Source organism: Leptonotus elevatus, chromosome 19, assembly GCF_054856555.1.
Source record: "Leptonotus elevatus isolate MCC_2025b chromosome 19, RoL_Lele_1.0, whole genome shotgun sequence".
Classification (NCBI taxonomy): domain Eukaryota; kingdom Metazoa; phylum Chordata; class Actinopteri; order Syngnathiformes; family Syngnathidae; genus Leptonotus; species Leptonotus elevatus.
The window spans coordinates 3,447,968-3,463,202 of NC_141257.1; the positions used below are offsets into that span (position 1 = coordinate 3,447,968).

Below are 15,235 nucleotides of genomic sequence, written 5' to 3' on the forward strand. Positions count from 1 at the left end.
CAAGTTCAAAAAATCATTTGAGAATTGTATTTTATTACTCAAAAATTAGACTGTTTTTTTTTTAATCTTGCACTCAACAAATTAATACTTAAACTAACAAAACAAAACTAAAAGGAAGCATTTTCTAAAAAAAATCATAAAAATCAACAAACCTACTCTGAAAATTAATTGAAACTGCTAAATAAAAAAAAAGACATAACACATTAGCATATATATATATATATATATATAATTATTATGATTTGTCTTGTCAAGCCCTGATGCCAAAAGGGTGGGATGGGTCAAAAGTAACCTAATTATGGATCAAAAATGGACGGATCGCTTTATGGTTCAGATTGACCCAACTTTCTGGGTTGTTTCACACAATACAACCCAAACCCAATTTTTTACCCAAATAGACGATCTAACCCAACTTCCTGGGTTGTTTTATAGAAAATGATCCAATTTTTGACCCAAAGGTGGGTGAAAGTGACCCAAGTAGACAATCTGACCCAACTTTCCGGGTTGTACACAATACAACCCAATTTTTGACCCCAAATTGGCTCAAATGAACCCAACTGCTTTTAGATTGCAATATCTGCAACTCGCTTCTAAACACATTTCGATGCTATCAAAACTATTTCCTTTTTCTTCTTGTTGTGACACAGTTGCAATGACTTTGCACAACTTGTCTTGACATCCTGAGTTGTGTCAAAGCTAACCGATGCCGCACTAGCAGCACTCGCGCAGCGGGTCGGCGGATGCTTTTTTCTTGTTGTTGGATTTTTTTCAACGTTTTTCAACGCCGTCGCTGCAGATGGACCACATGCCTCACGGTGACGTTCAGATTTCATCCATGGGTCAGAACTTTTTTCTGTCACGATTTTTTTGTCTCAATTTCGCCGCCGCGCATCTTTAACCGCCGTCCGTTTTCCTTCCAGTGGTGGCCAACATCATGTGGTGGACGGCGATGATCGCGGGCATCGGCTTGGGTACGGTCAGTCACCGTTGAAAACGCTTGGTGAGCTTTCACCGATTGCTCGTGTTGTCGCAGGCGCCACTCACATGAGCCTGTGCCCGGTGCAGTCCAGGATCCCCGTCTACCTGGTGGTTCTGGGCGCGTCCAGCCTGCTCGCTCTCTGCATGACCTACTGCCGCTGCGTGTGGGAGGACGGCGCGACGAGCACGCTCACGTCCGTCTGCGTGACCCTGTTGCACCTCTTCACCTTCTGCTGGTTCATTGCAGGTGCGCAAAAACAAGTCGTGCGCCAGCCGGCCATATATTTATTTTCATTTCGTCGCGCTTGTCTGTCCTCATTTTGATTGGTTGGCCCGATCCATCGCAGGCTCCACCTGGGTCTACGGCGCGTACCCGCCCAGCTTCACGCCGGGAGAAGCCCGCTACTGCCACAGGACCACCTACAACTTTGCCTTCGCGGTCACCACCCTGGTGTGGGCCACCGCCGCGCTCTCCACGTGCTGCTGCGCTGTCTTCCTGACGCTGACCTGCTGCACGACCGTCACGGCGAGAAGCAGGCTGACGCCCAGTCGCACCACATCGTACGGAACCGCGCATCTTCTCGGGGAAGACGGCGCAGCAGATGGCGTCTAATCTCAGCCCTGGTGTGCCTTTTCACTCTTTCTCAGTATTTTGCCTTTATTATCATAATTTTTTTATATATATATAAATTTTTGGACTGTCAGTGATAAGTCCAGGTTAGTTTCAAACAATACATGCCTATTCAGTTTTTTTTCTTTTTTCTAGCAAAACCCTTGCAGCACCCAATAATGTACTAATTTCCTGAAAATATAGTAAAAAAAATTGTACTGAACTTGATCAAAATTGTAATAAAACCCAATAATGTAATAATTCACCAATTGTTTAATAAAAACAAAAATCCTGATTGATAATGTAATACCTTATCACATTATTGGAATTTTATTATATTTCTATGTGCCCCCCCCCCTCAAAACAGATAATGTAATACTATTTATATGTTCATTTTCAGTCCAAAATTTTACATTTTTTGTTTTACAAATCTACAACTGTTATATACATTCACAGCAGCAAATATTAGAGCGGTAACATTTTGGTGTGAAATTTCTCGGTTGATTTCAACACCAAACGTGTATTTTTAATACTGTCTAATTTAAATGAAGGTCAGTGTTGGGAGTTATTCGACAAAGTAGCAAATCTGCAGAGTTAATCAAAGTAAGCTCCGCCCACTTGATGAGAATGGCTCTGCCGCAAAGACTTCTGGGAATGTTATGTCATTTTTTTTTTATTGCTTAACAATCAAAGGGTTAATTTTAGGTAGCACCCTATAATCGAATAATTTCCTGAAAATACTTTTTTTTTTTTACTTTTGACATTTTTGACCAAGTTAGGTGCAAATTTTACTACATTTTCAGACATTATATTTTCAGAAATTATTACGTTATAGGGCGCAACAGTGATCGATCAAATGAGCTTGTGTGCATTTTCTAAAGACCAGCAAGAACTTTTGACATTTGTGCACCAACATGTTTATTATAAAATTCCACAACAACGTGTCTCCAGTTGAACGTGAATGCACGAGTTCATTCCTGGGAAGCATGACGGCTCTTCACTAAACCGAGAGGAACCCTAACTGTTTGTTACATGATGAGGAAAACATACAAAGGAGCACATTTACAACCCAGCGGCGTCTAAAATCCACCAGCAAGCGTCTGGAAGAGAACTTGGCGTACTTTAAAACAGGATCATGGTCAAAACGGGTGAGGAAAATGTGGATTACAGTTTGTTGAAATCTACGGGAAGCTCCAGACCACGAAACGGCGTGACGCTCAGAAGCCGTATTTGGCCTGCGTCTGCCGGCGGGTCATCCTGTTTTCCGCCCAGCTGTTCTTCAGCTCCAGCTCGCGTTCCTTCGCCTAAAGAGAAAAATACTTTACAGCTGTTTCGGCGCATCAATTGCAAGACTCACTGTCTGCCCCCCCACCCCATTTGAAAATTGAACTTATTAAGGTATAGTTAAACTGAAACGCTCTTTACTACTTTTTATTTACGCCACTCGGGGTGGTGCCCTAATGACCCCACAAGTAAACCCTGGTAGGAAAATGATGACATGGCGGCCGTTTTGTGACCCTCCACCTCTGATCTGTTTATGTGGCCAGTCTCTTGCCGAAAGAGGAAGCGCTGACCATATATGGTCATGTGTACGTTTGGGCTGCCTCACCTGGTGGATGAGATATGTAATCTGGTGCTTGCGCCTCTGTTGTCCCGTGGGCATTCCTCCCCTTTTCTGCAGGCAAAAGCAGTACAATCAGACATTTATTTATTTTTTTTTGCTGTATGAATTCGGGTCGTGGTTCTGGGTCGTACCTTGCTGAAGGACCCGCGGGTCTGCTTCTCCTCGGACATGCTCTTGGTAATCCACTGCTGGTGGCCAATCAGCTGGTCGTCGCCCTTAATTTCCAGAAACTTGACTTCCTCTTTGCCTCGGTTCCTTTTGCCCTGAAGCCGCATGAACTGCACGCAGCACAGAAATTGAATAGCATCACACTTTGCCATCAGTAAATTCTATTTCCTGTTCTTAATTTATCATTAATTCCCCTACTTTGCCGTTACGAGTTACCCTATGCTGTATTTAGGGCATTTTGGGGCGTTCCACTTAATGTGGTTCTGCTGTATTTTGTAGATGTTTTTTTTAGTTAAAGGGAGAAAATAGCCCTTGTCTTACCGCTTCGTCATCAAACATGGCCGAGTTACCAGGTTCCTCGTCTTCAGGCAAGCCCGAGCTTGGATCTTGGTAATATGCTTCATTGCCGTCGTATCCCTGTTGAATGAGATGACGTCACTAGTGTCGTTCGTGTCACAGCCTATCTGTTGAATTTTGACGCACGTATACCTCAGGATAAGACTCTGGTCCTGCCATGGGCTGCTGATACTGAGGATACTGGCCCCCCCAGGCGCCAGCCCCCTCGTGCCCTCCCCCGAAGTCGAGGGGGGCGTCCGACTGACCCAACTCGTCACCGGGCGGCGGAGGAGGAAGCGGGGGAGGAAGAGGCACGGGGAGCGGCTCCACGACGGCGACTACGGGCTCGGGTTCGCAACTCGGAGCGACGGCCGTGGGCGGCGGCGGCTCGGGGCTCCCGCCCAACGAGAAGTAATTCTGCGGCAAGATATCCTCCTCGTGCTCGTCCGTGACTACGATCTGTCTGGCGAGCTGCCTCGCCGCCGACTTGGCCGCCGCTTTGATGGCGGAGGGAGACGCGCTGTGGCCCAGCAGGCCTGGTGCGGAGGTGCCTTTGGGTTCCGGGCGCTTGGTGAGCGTGTGGGGAATTAAAGGTCTGTCGATCACCTTTCTAGTCAGGTTTTTGGGTTGCGGCAGGAGAGAAGACAAACCGCTACCTGCGCCCTGAGGGGAGGAAAGCAGGGAGAAAGGATGTTCAATTTAACACTAGCAAAATGTCTGATTGCAATTTTGTGGGATCTCTGTGTGAAAGAGGCTACAGATCACTTCACATCGTACAATCTATCCTTAACTATTAACTGCTTGCCCCTTGCGCTGAGAACACTTGCCAGAGACATCTTGAAACCACTGTGAACATCCAAGTGTAGGTGTCCCTACCTGGGATTGGAGTTTCTTCTTTGCTGGCTCGTCATCATCCGAGTCTGACTAATAACAAACAAAAAAACAATCATGATCTATAATCCCCTGCTTATTATTTATTTGTTCGCATTACAACACTCACGTCGTGCTTCTCCATTTGCGGTACGGTAATCCTCACAGGCTCCGTGCGCTTCTTGGGTTTGGGCAAACCTGACAATAAACTCGTTTTACAGTGCCGGGGGTCGGCACTCGACGTCCCGTCCGCCGCAGATGGCTTTTTGGGGGCTGGCAGAAGGGAGAAGAGCCCAGCTGTGCTTTCTTTGCTCGACGTTCCTTCACCATCGCTGTCATCACTGCTGCCATAGGCGACTAAAGACATGTTGGCGGGCGCTATTTGGTGCCGCTATCCCGCATGGATACCACCACTTTTCCCTCAAATCTTCCCGATCTAGAGCCTCATGGATGTAAAAGAACGCGGTTGTGTTGTCCGATCACAGCAAAACAAGCGGCCGGGGGAAAGTATGCTAACTATAGTTAGCGTAGGTCCCGAGCAGACGCGAAAGGAACCAGCTAGCTTGGTCCTTCTGACTTAAATCGTCGGGTTATAACTCATCGTTGTTAGATCATATATATTTTACATTCACTTAAGAATAGTAATACGCCAAGTAAATTATAGTTCTCATCGCGTACATACACACAAAACACAGCGCTTGCTTTCTTCTTCGTCTTGTTTATCGGCGATTAAATCCAATGTCTTCTTCTCTATAGTATAAATCAGAATTTTGCGCTACTGCCCCTAACGGACAGCGTGCGAATGACATAACACTTTATCATATGATAGATATTCGTTGTTTTTTTACGTTGCTTTTGTGCCTATCTGTTTCTCAAATATGTTAGTGTGTTTTAAATGGTAAATTGAAGCATTAATCTTGTGCACGTTGTCGCATTATGAAGTTTATTCCGTTTATATGCATTACTTTACGTGGTGGCTTTGACACATTCAAAATGGCTAACGCGGTTACGTATGTCAGCAGCGGGCTAGTTTACTCAATGTGGGTTTGGAATCTATGGTGCGCATGCGTAGTGTTGCACTCACCTCGAAGCAACGTGCCTCGTGATTGGTCACAAACACGGCTAGCTAGTGGCCCTCACTCGCCAGCAGCTACTTATTTTTTGACAACAACGACGACAATGTTCATTCGGTGATCAGAGAAGACAAAAATCACCGCAACTGAACATCATTTCGTCACTTTTTTGTATCACTTGACACTCGAAACCATGGAACAGTCTGCCCCCAAAAGGTTTGTGAACGTCCGGCGGCTGTTGTTTGCAATTTAATGCTTTTTGATTTGCTAGCTGAGGATGTAGCTGCTGCTGAGATAGTCGGTGATGCTAATTATAGTTAGCTTTGTCAGTTTTCTCAACACTTTTTTTTTTTACGAACAATTAGGAATAATGTGAAACCTTGTCGTGTCACTTAAAGTACGTATTCGTTTAATTTAATATTTGTGATACTTAACTCCCGTAGAAAGTGGAAGCAAAGCTTTGATATGTTATCAGTGACTCATCATTCACTTTAAATTTATGGATTACTTGCGTTTTTAATGTTGCTATTGCATCCCCACCACCAAACAGCAAGCTGAAAAAGTTGAGTGAAGACAGCTTGACCAAACAACCAGAGGAAGTGTTTGATGTCCTGGAAAAACTTGGTGAAGGGTAAGTTTTTTTATTTATTTTTTTAAACTTCCCCTCACCATAGGTTAAAGAGGACGTATTGTGGAAAATACCTTTTTAATGTTTGCCCACAAATACTTGAGGGCCTGTTCACACAACCCATTTTAACCAGCATTAACTTATGAGAACAATGCTATAATGATAATACTTTTACTGCGTATTAGTTTAGCAAGTAACTGAATTGTAAAACAATTCCTAGTGTGTCTGGTTGAAAACTTGTTGTGTGTATTCAGTTCTTATGGCAGCGTGTTCAAAGCCATCCACAAGGAGTCGGGTCAGGTTGTGGCCATCAAACAGGTTCCTGTGGAGTCGGATCTGCAAGAGATTATCAAAGAAATTTCCATCATGCAGCAGTGTGACAGGTTAAACCAACAAAGCAAAAGAGCATTTGAATTAGCATGCAGTTTTCCCCATGAGTCAAGTAGCTGATCCTGGTGTCTTTCCTTGAAGTCCCTACGTCGTGAAGTATTACGGCAGCTACTTCAAGAACACAGACCTATGGATCGTCATGGAGTACTGCGGGGCCGGCTCCGTCTCCGACATCATCAGGCTGCGCAACAAAACGGTGGGTCCGGTCCTCACGACTATCATGTACACCCTCTGTTGACATAAGAAATTTAAAAATGACAACAAATGGAGTAATATGTTCTAAATATACCTACAATATGTGAAAATCTACAATATAGCGAAACCATGTAAAAACAAATTTCAGCCCCCCCCCCCCCCCTACACATGCTTGAAATACATTTGAACTTATAAAAACATATTGTAAACACATTTATGCACAATAAAACATTAACTTTGTTCCGTCCCTAATTTTAGTGTTGTTTTTTTTGTTTTTAGCTGACAGAGGATGAGATCGCCACCGTTTTAAAGTCAACCCTCAAGGGTCTGGAATACCTTCACTTCATGAGGAAGATTCACAGAGACATTAAGGCGGGCAACATCCTGCTCAACACGGAGGGACACGCCAAGCTGGCTGACTTTGGAGTGGCAGGGCAGCTAACGGTATTAGCATTAAGATGCTATAAACAAACAGATGCAATCCTATTTTGTCCTCCGTGGGTGCAGTTTGTTAGATAGTGCGAGTAAAGTCGCAATTTCCCCTCGAAAGGACACCATGGCAAAGAGGAACACCGTCATCGGGACGCCTTTCTGGATGGCCCCGGAGGTGATCCAGGAGATCGGCTACAACTGCGTGGCCGACATCTGGTCGTTGGGCATCACGTCCATCGAGATGGCCGAGGGCAAGCCCCCCTACGCCGACATCCACCCTATGAGAGTGAGTGTGGCTTACCTCGCAGAAAGAGGTGGCGCCGCTTGTTTTTAATCCTCCTTCGCTCGTCTGGTCACTTGAGGCAATCTTCATGATCCCCACCAACCCTCCGCCGACCTTCCGAAAACCCGAGCTGTGGTCGGACGACTTCACGGACTTTGTCAAGAAGTGTCTGGTGAAGAATCCGGAGCAGAGAGCCACCGCCACACAACTCCTGCAGGTTAATTGCAAGCATTTGAAGACACACGACTGATTTGACTTATTTAAGGATTCCGTTTATTGATGATGTAAGTGTGATACATAGAGCTCGGGTCCCACTTGACAGTGGGAAGCGTTTTGATTGCTTGCCGAGGTGAGGTATGTCGGAGTTAAATCCACAAAACCTAAATTTCTTAAGGCACAAAAACAAATATTCCACGCCACCCTGTCAAATGTTCTCCGCATTTAGCATAATAAGCACTTCCGGCACCCCCTGGAAGCGGGATTGGGAATATTGTTTGATTGTCTTAAAATATTTGTTAATGAGTGGTGTCCAGTGAAAAAGCTAGTTTGGTCGATGGAAGTCACATCTCGCATTGTATCCTATAAAGTACCGAGACGGGTCGGGACGAGCCACAATCAATATAATTTTTTTCTGTTTTAAGCAAAAGAATTGATGCTTTAGTCCGAAAGAATCATTAAACATGTCAAGTAAAATTGGGGATAATTTGACTTAAAAAAAAAAAAAAAAAAAAAACTCACTTGGAGTTTTGCGATTTTTGTAAAGCCATTATTGTTGCTCATTTCTGAACCTCGCATCTCCAGCATCCGTTCATCAGCCAGGCCAAGCCGGTCTCCATCTTGAGGGACCTGATCACTGAGGCTATGGAGATGAAGGCCAAGAGGCAGCAGGAGCAGCAAAGGGAGCTCGAGGAGGAGGACGACAACTCTGTCAGTATGAACCTACGACTGACTTTTGTTCACAGCTTACAAACACAAAATGGCTGACCCGATAGTTCCGCATGCCTAGGAGGAAGAGACCGAGGTGGACTCTCACACCATGGTGAAGTCCCGCTCGGAGGGCGCCGGCACCATGCGCGCCACCGGAACCATGAGCGACGGGGCGCAGACCATGATTGAGCACGGCAACACCATGCTGGAGTCGGACCTGGGCACCATGGTCATCAACAGCGACGACGACGAGGAGGAGGAAGAGGAGCAGGGGTCCATGAGGAGTGAGCGCACACACACACGCGACATCACTCCAGTAACTCGGGTCCCGACTCGTTTGCTGCCTGAACGGGCTGATGAAGGAACTGGGCAGTTAAAGTACGTTTTTGCAGTCACTACATCTTTAAACATTAGCGGTCAAAATGGATGTTCCTATTTGGCATCACCTGACAGAAGGTGCGAGTAAGTCAAGCCCAGCACATTTTCTCCTTAAAGGGGCCACAGATGGATCTCGATGTCTTTTAAAGGTACAAATAACTTCCGCCTATCTCCTCGCCGCCCCCCCCAGGGCACGCCGCCCCGCAGCAGCCCATGCGTCCGTCCTTCATGGACTACTTTGACAAGCAGGACTCCAACAAGGCGGCCCAGCAGCAGCAACAGCACCAGCAGCATCATCATCAGCATCAGCAGCGCCAGCAGGAGAACTACAACCACAACCAGCCTCAGGAGCAGCCCGGCTACCACATCCAGTCCAAGAACATCTTCCCCGATAACTGGAAGGTGCCCCAGGACGGAGACTTTGATTTTGTGAGTGAACGCGTGACGTCATCGCCATCCTGCTTGCAGCCACTATGGGGCACTGTAATGAAATTTGCGATATACTGTCTCCTCCCACGTGCTTTTACACGCATTTCAACTAAAAGACACATTTTTAAATGAAATGAAATAATAAAGCGTGCGTGCGCAAGCTATTTCTGTCACTCCTCGTTCAAGTTTATTGTAAAACAGACAAAACAAAAGACAATTACACATTGTATATTTATAACAAAAAAATCAATAAAACCGTACAATTTCAAAAACAGATGTCCTGTAGCTTAATGCTAACATGCAATGTAAAACACCATAGCGGGGCTAACAGAAATTAGCATTGATATTTCTGTAATTATGAACCTTCATACAACAGTTTTTCTAATATGATTCCTTCTTATGCTTTTTTTTTTAAATTGACGTAACCAATGCTATATCAATGAAATAGATAAATCTCTCAGCCTTATACCATTTAAAACAAAAAGCATTGTGATTTTTCTAAATTCATTTTATTAGGCGGAACGCATTAATAGCATTTAAATTAATTTCAATGAGGAAAACTAATTTGTAGGGCTGTCAAAATGAAGGCGTTAACTGGAGACATTTTTTATTTTTACTCAGTTAACGCATTTACATTTACTTTATGTTATGGCCTATAATTTGAAGCCAAACAAACACGGACTATCGGCCGTAGTAAATTGACAGCACTACTAATTTGACATACCAGTAAGTTTACAAGTGTGGTCTCGGAACACTCACAAATGAACTGTTGTCGTCGTTTGTTCAGTTGAAGAATCTGGACTTTGAGGAACTTCAGATGCGCCTGAGCGCCCTGGACCCGATGATGGAGCGCGAGATCGAGGAGCTGCGGCAGCGCTACACAGCCAAGCGCCAGCCCATCCTCGACGCCATGGATGCAAAGAAGCGGCGGCAGCAGAACTTTTAAGTCTGGTGACACGCACACACACAAGTACACTCTTTAGTGGAAATATGAGACGTTATATCGTTTGCGGAGGGAGCAACATTCATGACCAAAGACAATCAGAAATTGTGTCGCCTTAAAACGAGGGGGGGGGCAGGCTTTTCCCTTTTTTTGGTTTGAAAAAAAAGTCTGCCTACATTGACGAAGACCACACATTACACGACTTGTTTTAAGAATGATTTATTGTCATGTTAGTTTTTTGAAGATGATCTTCGGTCCCAGTGCCTCAGAAAAGATTCGTCCCACACAAGCCTCGTTTCATATGGCAAAATGGCTGGCATCGGAGTCCTAATGGAAGATGCAAAATGGCCGCTACAAACCTTATCGTAAAACTGACAGATAAGTAAATATTGTGTATTTAAACAGCAAATGATTCAACAAAACCAGATCATTTCAAAAAACAAGTCCATTAGCGTCATGCTAATAGGTCATGTGAAATGCCATAGATAGGCTAAAGCAGATTAGCGTTGTTGTTGTTGCAGTAATTCTTAACTCTCATACAACTGCAACACTATAATATACGCGGAACAGCAACACATGCAAAGCATTAAACAATATTGACAAGCATACATTCCATGTAGCGCCATATAAATAAATGCCAACAAAAAATTAGCAGGAATATTTCATAATTAGCAACACATATGGAGCAGCAACACATGCAAACAGATTTTAATCATGTTCATTTAAAGACTAAAATAATCAACCAAACCACATGTGGAAAAACAAACATCCACTAGCCTAATGCTAACATATAATATGAAATGCTAATGGTGATGTTACAATAATTAAAACCCTTAGCAAAACTGCTACTTTAAGCACACACGGAGCAGCAACAAAGGCAAATTAAACATTGTTTATTTGAAGATGTAAATATTAAGAAAAAAAAACTGCACATCATTTCAAAAACAAAAGTCCAAATGCTAACATATACACTGTGAAGCATAACGCCGCTGACATGCTAATTAGCATGGACGACATCATGGTAATTATAACCCTTCAAACAATTGCTCAAATGTTTTTTGGGAGTATGGCGTCAACACAATAGAGCGGGAGAAGGGTGTTACATTTCCCGTGGCATTGCGGAATAAATTCCCTTTCACACAAGCGTCTCGCCGCCTTTTTGTTGCGGCTCTCGCACGACCTGCCATTTATACACAACAACCAGATGAAGAAAGCAAAGTGGGATTAATGCCGTCTGTTCAAGGCGGTGTGAAAGCGGCTTAACCGTTTGCCGCCGCTTATTATTCATTTATTTTCCTCCATTTTAAATTGTGCTGGAGGCAACTGTAATGCGTTGAAGGAGGCCGGCACTTGAACGGCACTTTCTGATGATCGTTTTGTTTTGTTTTTAACGAGCCTCTCGAATGCAACCGCGTGAAACATTTCCAGCTTCCACGTGAATGTTAACACACACACTTGAGACACCTGTTACACTATTTGAATAACTGTTGTCAGACTATATTTGTACGACTTGTGCCCCGACATTTAAAAAAAAAATAATAATGTTTTGCTCGTTTGCTTTTGAGGGTTTTCTGGACCAGATTTGACACTTTTGTTTTTTTTATTTATTGTTTCACACATTTCTTTTAGTGGCGCTGGTTTAAATATAGAAGCTAATTTGGCTGTTTATATTTGTAACCTGTAGTTAATGACATGTTTTTTTTTGACTGTGTATGAAAGGGGCAGGTTTATAAAAAGTGTACAGCACAGCGTGAGAAAAGCAAGTAGTATTATATCGTGTATTGTTTACCTAAAATCACTTTTTTTTTTTTTTCTCCTTTTAATTCCACCACTAAATCATGATGATAAAGATCTTTATGTCTGAACCGGTTAATTTATTACTTTTGTTTGTTTGTAATAATTTTTTTGTATAAAGTGCATGTTAAAAATAAAAGTTACTTTCAGTTAACCACAATTGGATTGGATTGCTATCATTTGTGTTTGTGGCAGGACACATTTTGGGCTCTGAACTTCTGAAGGACTGCAGCAACGGTTTCTATTCGGACCTGTGATATTAAGACATCCAAAAATGTCTTTTTTAATTTGGCATGAATATTTATTTTAAGGTGTATTTAAAAAATATATGTATTTAGAAGCACAATTTATGCAACACACTTATTTTCTCATTTGCTTGCGTATTAATTTTAAAAAATGGTTTACATTTTTATGTTTTTACCCAGACCCTTACATTATTAACTACATGTGTTTTATTAGATACACTATTACAAAAAAAAGAATGCATTTACCTTTACTTTGCTACATGCACATATTGAAAAAAATATTTGTTGGTTTTTTTCAGACGCACATATATATTATATATAACATTTAGTAATTATCAGAAAATGGATGGATTTTTTTTTTCATTTAATACTTTAATACTATTTCATTTATCTATATTGATTTTTACTTGCACATTACTTTTACTTTTTAGATTCTGAATTTTTAATGATTCACTTGAACGTTGTTTATTTTTTTTATGGGCACTTTTTTTTTTTATTGACTACTTTTTTCCACATGCGCATTTAACTTCTTTATTTCATATGTTAAAAAATTTACATGTGCACTCAATGCGTTCATTTTGTATTGTATTTTTTTACATGCACATTGATTTGATTAAAAAAAAATTAGAATTAGGATTTTTGTAGTTGTAAATAAATTTTGCATTTGTTTTTCATTTTTGTGCATCGGGCCTCTTTTGTTGCCAGAGTCTCTCGTCTTCTTTTATTTATTTTCGAAAGCCTAACTTCAAACAAATGCCGCCAATTTCAGGCGTGCGAGATGGACAATTTTACGGTGCCAAATGAAAAGACGCCGGGTGGAATGGGAGCTGTAATTGCTCGCAGTCTGCCTTTAACGGGCCTGTTGTGTGATTATGGGATGCCTCAGCCAATTCTAGGGTGGCAGAAGAAGTGGGGCGTGCGTGTGTGTGTGTGTGTGTGGGGGGGGGGCTAAACAAAACGGTTCATGTCTTCCGTTTTAACCTGTTATTTATTTTTTGCTGCATTTCCAAGCTAACTAACTAAACTTTGATCTAAAAACACTGAATAATTTTTTTTCTAGTCTGTTTTTGTGCTTTTTATTTTGTAAAACAAAGATTAAAATTGTACTATGCGTTAATGGACAGCAACAAGTCCATTAAAATGATTGTCAATGTAAATAATCACTACAAACTGTTGGCATGATACATTTTACAAACTGTAGAGGCCGTACGCTGCTGAGGTTTTACTCCCTTAAGACCTTCACTGACCCTAATGTCAACATTTCTCAAACACGCACACACTTCGTACCCGGGGGGCTTGAGAGTAAATCAAGGCAGAATTCCTCTATTTGTCCACAGGCTTGTTGGGCAGGAAAGGGCATCCATAAATCAGCAGACACTTGCTGATATTTATGCCTCGCGGCAATGAGTTGAACAAGCGGTGAGCGCGGCCCTCAAGGCAATATCCTAAGTGGCCCTTCATGCCTGTCTGGAGAAAGATTGTGGAAAAAGATGGACAAGGAAGAGAGACTTGCTCTGCTGACTGAAAAAAATAAAATAAAAAATACGCTTCATTTCCGCGTTTGTAATCAAACCTTAATCTGGCTCGGTCCACTGGACTCTTGAGCCATTTGAGCGCACTGCTTATTACCGGGGATCACCATCCATCCCTGCTGCTGCTGCTCATTTTGGCCGAATGTATAGTGGATTAAAAAAAAAAAAAGAAGAAGTATACACACCTTTGTTTGAATGCCAGCTTTTTGTGATATTAAAAAATATATATCTCGATTTTGAGAGGTGTGTGTGCATTCGCAACTCATGGTGCACTATACAAGAGTAGCCACAAGATGGTGCTCCTGAGCCATCTTGTCTCTCTTCTCCACATCTTTCACCCCAATGAGCGGGAGGCTGAAAAGAAAGGTTTAAGAACCATTGTCTCTGATTCCCTTTCATTATGGAGCTGATTTATCCCACAAGTGTGCCTCCTGCCGGAGCGCCACGGGTGGAGAATAGGATGCAAAAAGAAGAAGCCCCCCCCCCCCCCTCCTCCCCACCTCCCAATAACTCACGACAAGCGCTTAGGCTGCAGTGGCGAGCCTCTGACCCCTCGCGGTCAATAGCCATTGTAAGAACAAACCGTGTGGATTTAACAAGCCTAAGTGTCTCGCTTAATCCAAAATGGCTGACTTCCTGTGTCCTTTCAGGCATGGGTCTTTGAGATTTTTGTTGGGGCGTCTACTCATGAGAGACTTGACTTAAGTTTTCATGCAACAAAGTGAAGCCGAATTTTGAAGTGTTTGATGGTAAGTCATCCAACTTGGCTGCCCTATTATGACCTTTTAGAATGGAACCCCAAATTAGCCAAACATGGCTCCTTCAAACCAAAATGGCCGACTTCCTGTGAACTTTCATGTTGAAATTTCAAAAATATTCCAGTTGACATGCTGTGTGCTGTTATGAAAGACATTGCTAGTAAATTCAATATTGTTAAATGAAACCCACTTCAGGAGCTGAATTTTTTTTAAACAAATTCCACCGGGTACTACTGATCCCATTTTTAGGCCAAGATGTCCGACTTCCTACTCATTTCACATCATGGGTTTCTGAGGACTTCTTGTGCGCCCTGTCATGGTCGAATAACTCTTGTATTGGATTGTGCAGGTGTACTTAAATGTCCTCTCCATATAATATCCACCAGTGAATGCGTGACAATACCAAACAAGGGGGATTAGCATGACCTGCTTTACGGCCCAACACAAACAATAGCTTCTTCTCCTTTTTTGTTACCGACCGACCACCCATCCACTTGCCACCTCAACATTTAATTAACATGCCTGCTTTCATTTTGCTTTTGTTTACAGTACTCCTGTACTACTACCTACCGGTACGAGCGAGGACCAAAACACCAAAGGATTAAAACCATGTGTCAGATAAAAGCTTTTGCGCAGCAGATG

At 42.8% G+C, this 15,235-nt stretch overlaps 3 protein-coding genes across 4 annotated transcripts; 2 read left to right on the plus strand and 1 right to left on the minus strand.

Moving 5' to 3' along the window:
• Nucleotides 1-67: 67 nt before the first annotated feature.
• LOC147157502 (transmembrane protein 272-like) lies at nucleotides 68-2,508 on the plus strand. 2 transcript variants are annotated; one of them, XM_086063251.1, is made up of 4 exons: nucleotides 68-839; nucleotides 921-976; nucleotides 1,066-1,225; nucleotides 1,326-2,508. In XM_086063251.1, exons 1-4 carry the CDS (start codon nucleotides 797-799, stop codon nucleotides 1,589-1,591), a joined length of 525 nt encoding a protein of 174 aa, XP_085919377.1. In that variant the 5' UTR covers nucleotides 68-796; the 3' UTR covers nucleotides 1,592-2,508. The 2 variants fall into 2 exon arrangements, with proteins under 2 accessions (XP_085919377.1, XP_085919376.1); XM_086063250.1 differs by having other exon boundaries at nucleotides 921-971; nucleotides 1,034-1,225; nucleotides 1,326-2,505.
• Nucleotides 2,490-5,327, minus strand: prcc (proline rich mitotic checkpoint control factor). Its single transcript, XM_086063248.1, has 7 exons — nucleotides 4,717-5,327; nucleotides 4,593-4,640; nucleotides 3,870-4,379; nucleotides 3,702-3,797; nucleotides 3,344-3,490; nucleotides 3,198-3,263; nucleotides 2,490-2,892 (listed from the first exon to the last, which is right to left on the minus strand). Exons 1-7 carry the CDS (start codon nucleotides 4,951-4,953, stop codon nucleotides 2,806-2,808), a joined length of 1,191 nt encoding a protein of 396 aa, XP_085919374.1. The 5' UTR covers nucleotides 4,954-5,327; the 3' UTR covers nucleotides 2,490-2,805.
• Nucleotides 5,328-5,717: 390 nt separating this feature from the next.
• Nucleotides 5,718-12,218, plus strand: stk3 (serine/threonine kinase 3 (STE20 homolog, yeast)). The gene is made up of 11 exons (XM_086063237.1): nucleotides 5,718-5,875; nucleotides 6,210-6,290; nucleotides 6,542-6,670; nucleotides 6,759-6,873; nucleotides 7,152-7,316; nucleotides 7,423-7,590; nucleotides 7,667-7,804; nucleotides 8,389-8,514; nucleotides 8,594-8,798; nucleotides 9,083-9,321; nucleotides 10,109-12,218. The coding sequence occupies exons 1-11, from the start codon at nucleotides 5,853-5,855 to the stop codon at nucleotides 10,265-10,267; spliced, it is 1,548 nt and encodes a 515-aa protein (XP_085919363.1). The 5' UTR covers nucleotides 5,718-5,852; the 3' UTR covers nucleotides 10,268-12,218.
• The last annotated feature ends 3,017 nt before the right edge of the window (nucleotides 12,219-15,235 follow it).

Excerpts from the sequence above, each read along its gene's own strand:
- prcc (XM_086063248.1), bottom strand. The coding sequence starts at position 4,953 with ATGTCTTTAGTCGCCTATGGCAGCAGTGATGACAGCGATGGTGAAGGA. Across the intron at positions 4,380-4,592 it reads AGAAGAAACTCCAATCCCAG|GGCGCAGGTAGCGGTTTGTC; the intron begins GTAGGGACACCT and ends TCCTCCCCTCAG. Across the intron at positions 3,798-3,869 it reads GACCAGAGTCTTATCCTGAG|GGATACGACGGCAATGAAGC; the intron begins GTATACGTGCGT and ends CTCATTCAACAG.
- stk3 (XM_086063237.1), top strand. The coding sequence starts at position 5,853 with ATGGAACAGTCTGCCCCCAAAAG. Across the intron at positions 6,291-6,541 it reads CTGGAAAAACTTGGTGAAGG|TTCTTATGGCAGCGTGTTCA; the intron begins GTAAGTTTTTTT and ends GTGTGTATTCAG. Across the intron at positions 7,805-8,388 it reads CCGCCACACAACTCCTGCAG|CATCCGTTCATCAGCCAGGC; the intron begins GTTAATTGCAAG and ends TCGCATCTCCAG.
- LOC147157502 (XM_086063250.1), top strand. The coding sequence starts at position 797 with ATGGACCACATGCCTCACGGTGACGTTCAGATTTCATCCATGG. Across the intron at positions 840-920 it reads CGTTCAGATTTCATCCATGG|TGGTGGCCAACATCATGTGG; the intron begins GTCAGAACTTTT and ends TTTTCCTTCCAG. Across the intron at positions 1,226-1,325 it reads CTTCTGCTGGTTCATTGCAG|GCTCCACCTGGGTCTACGGC; the intron begins GTGCGCAAAAAC and ends GATCCATCGCAG.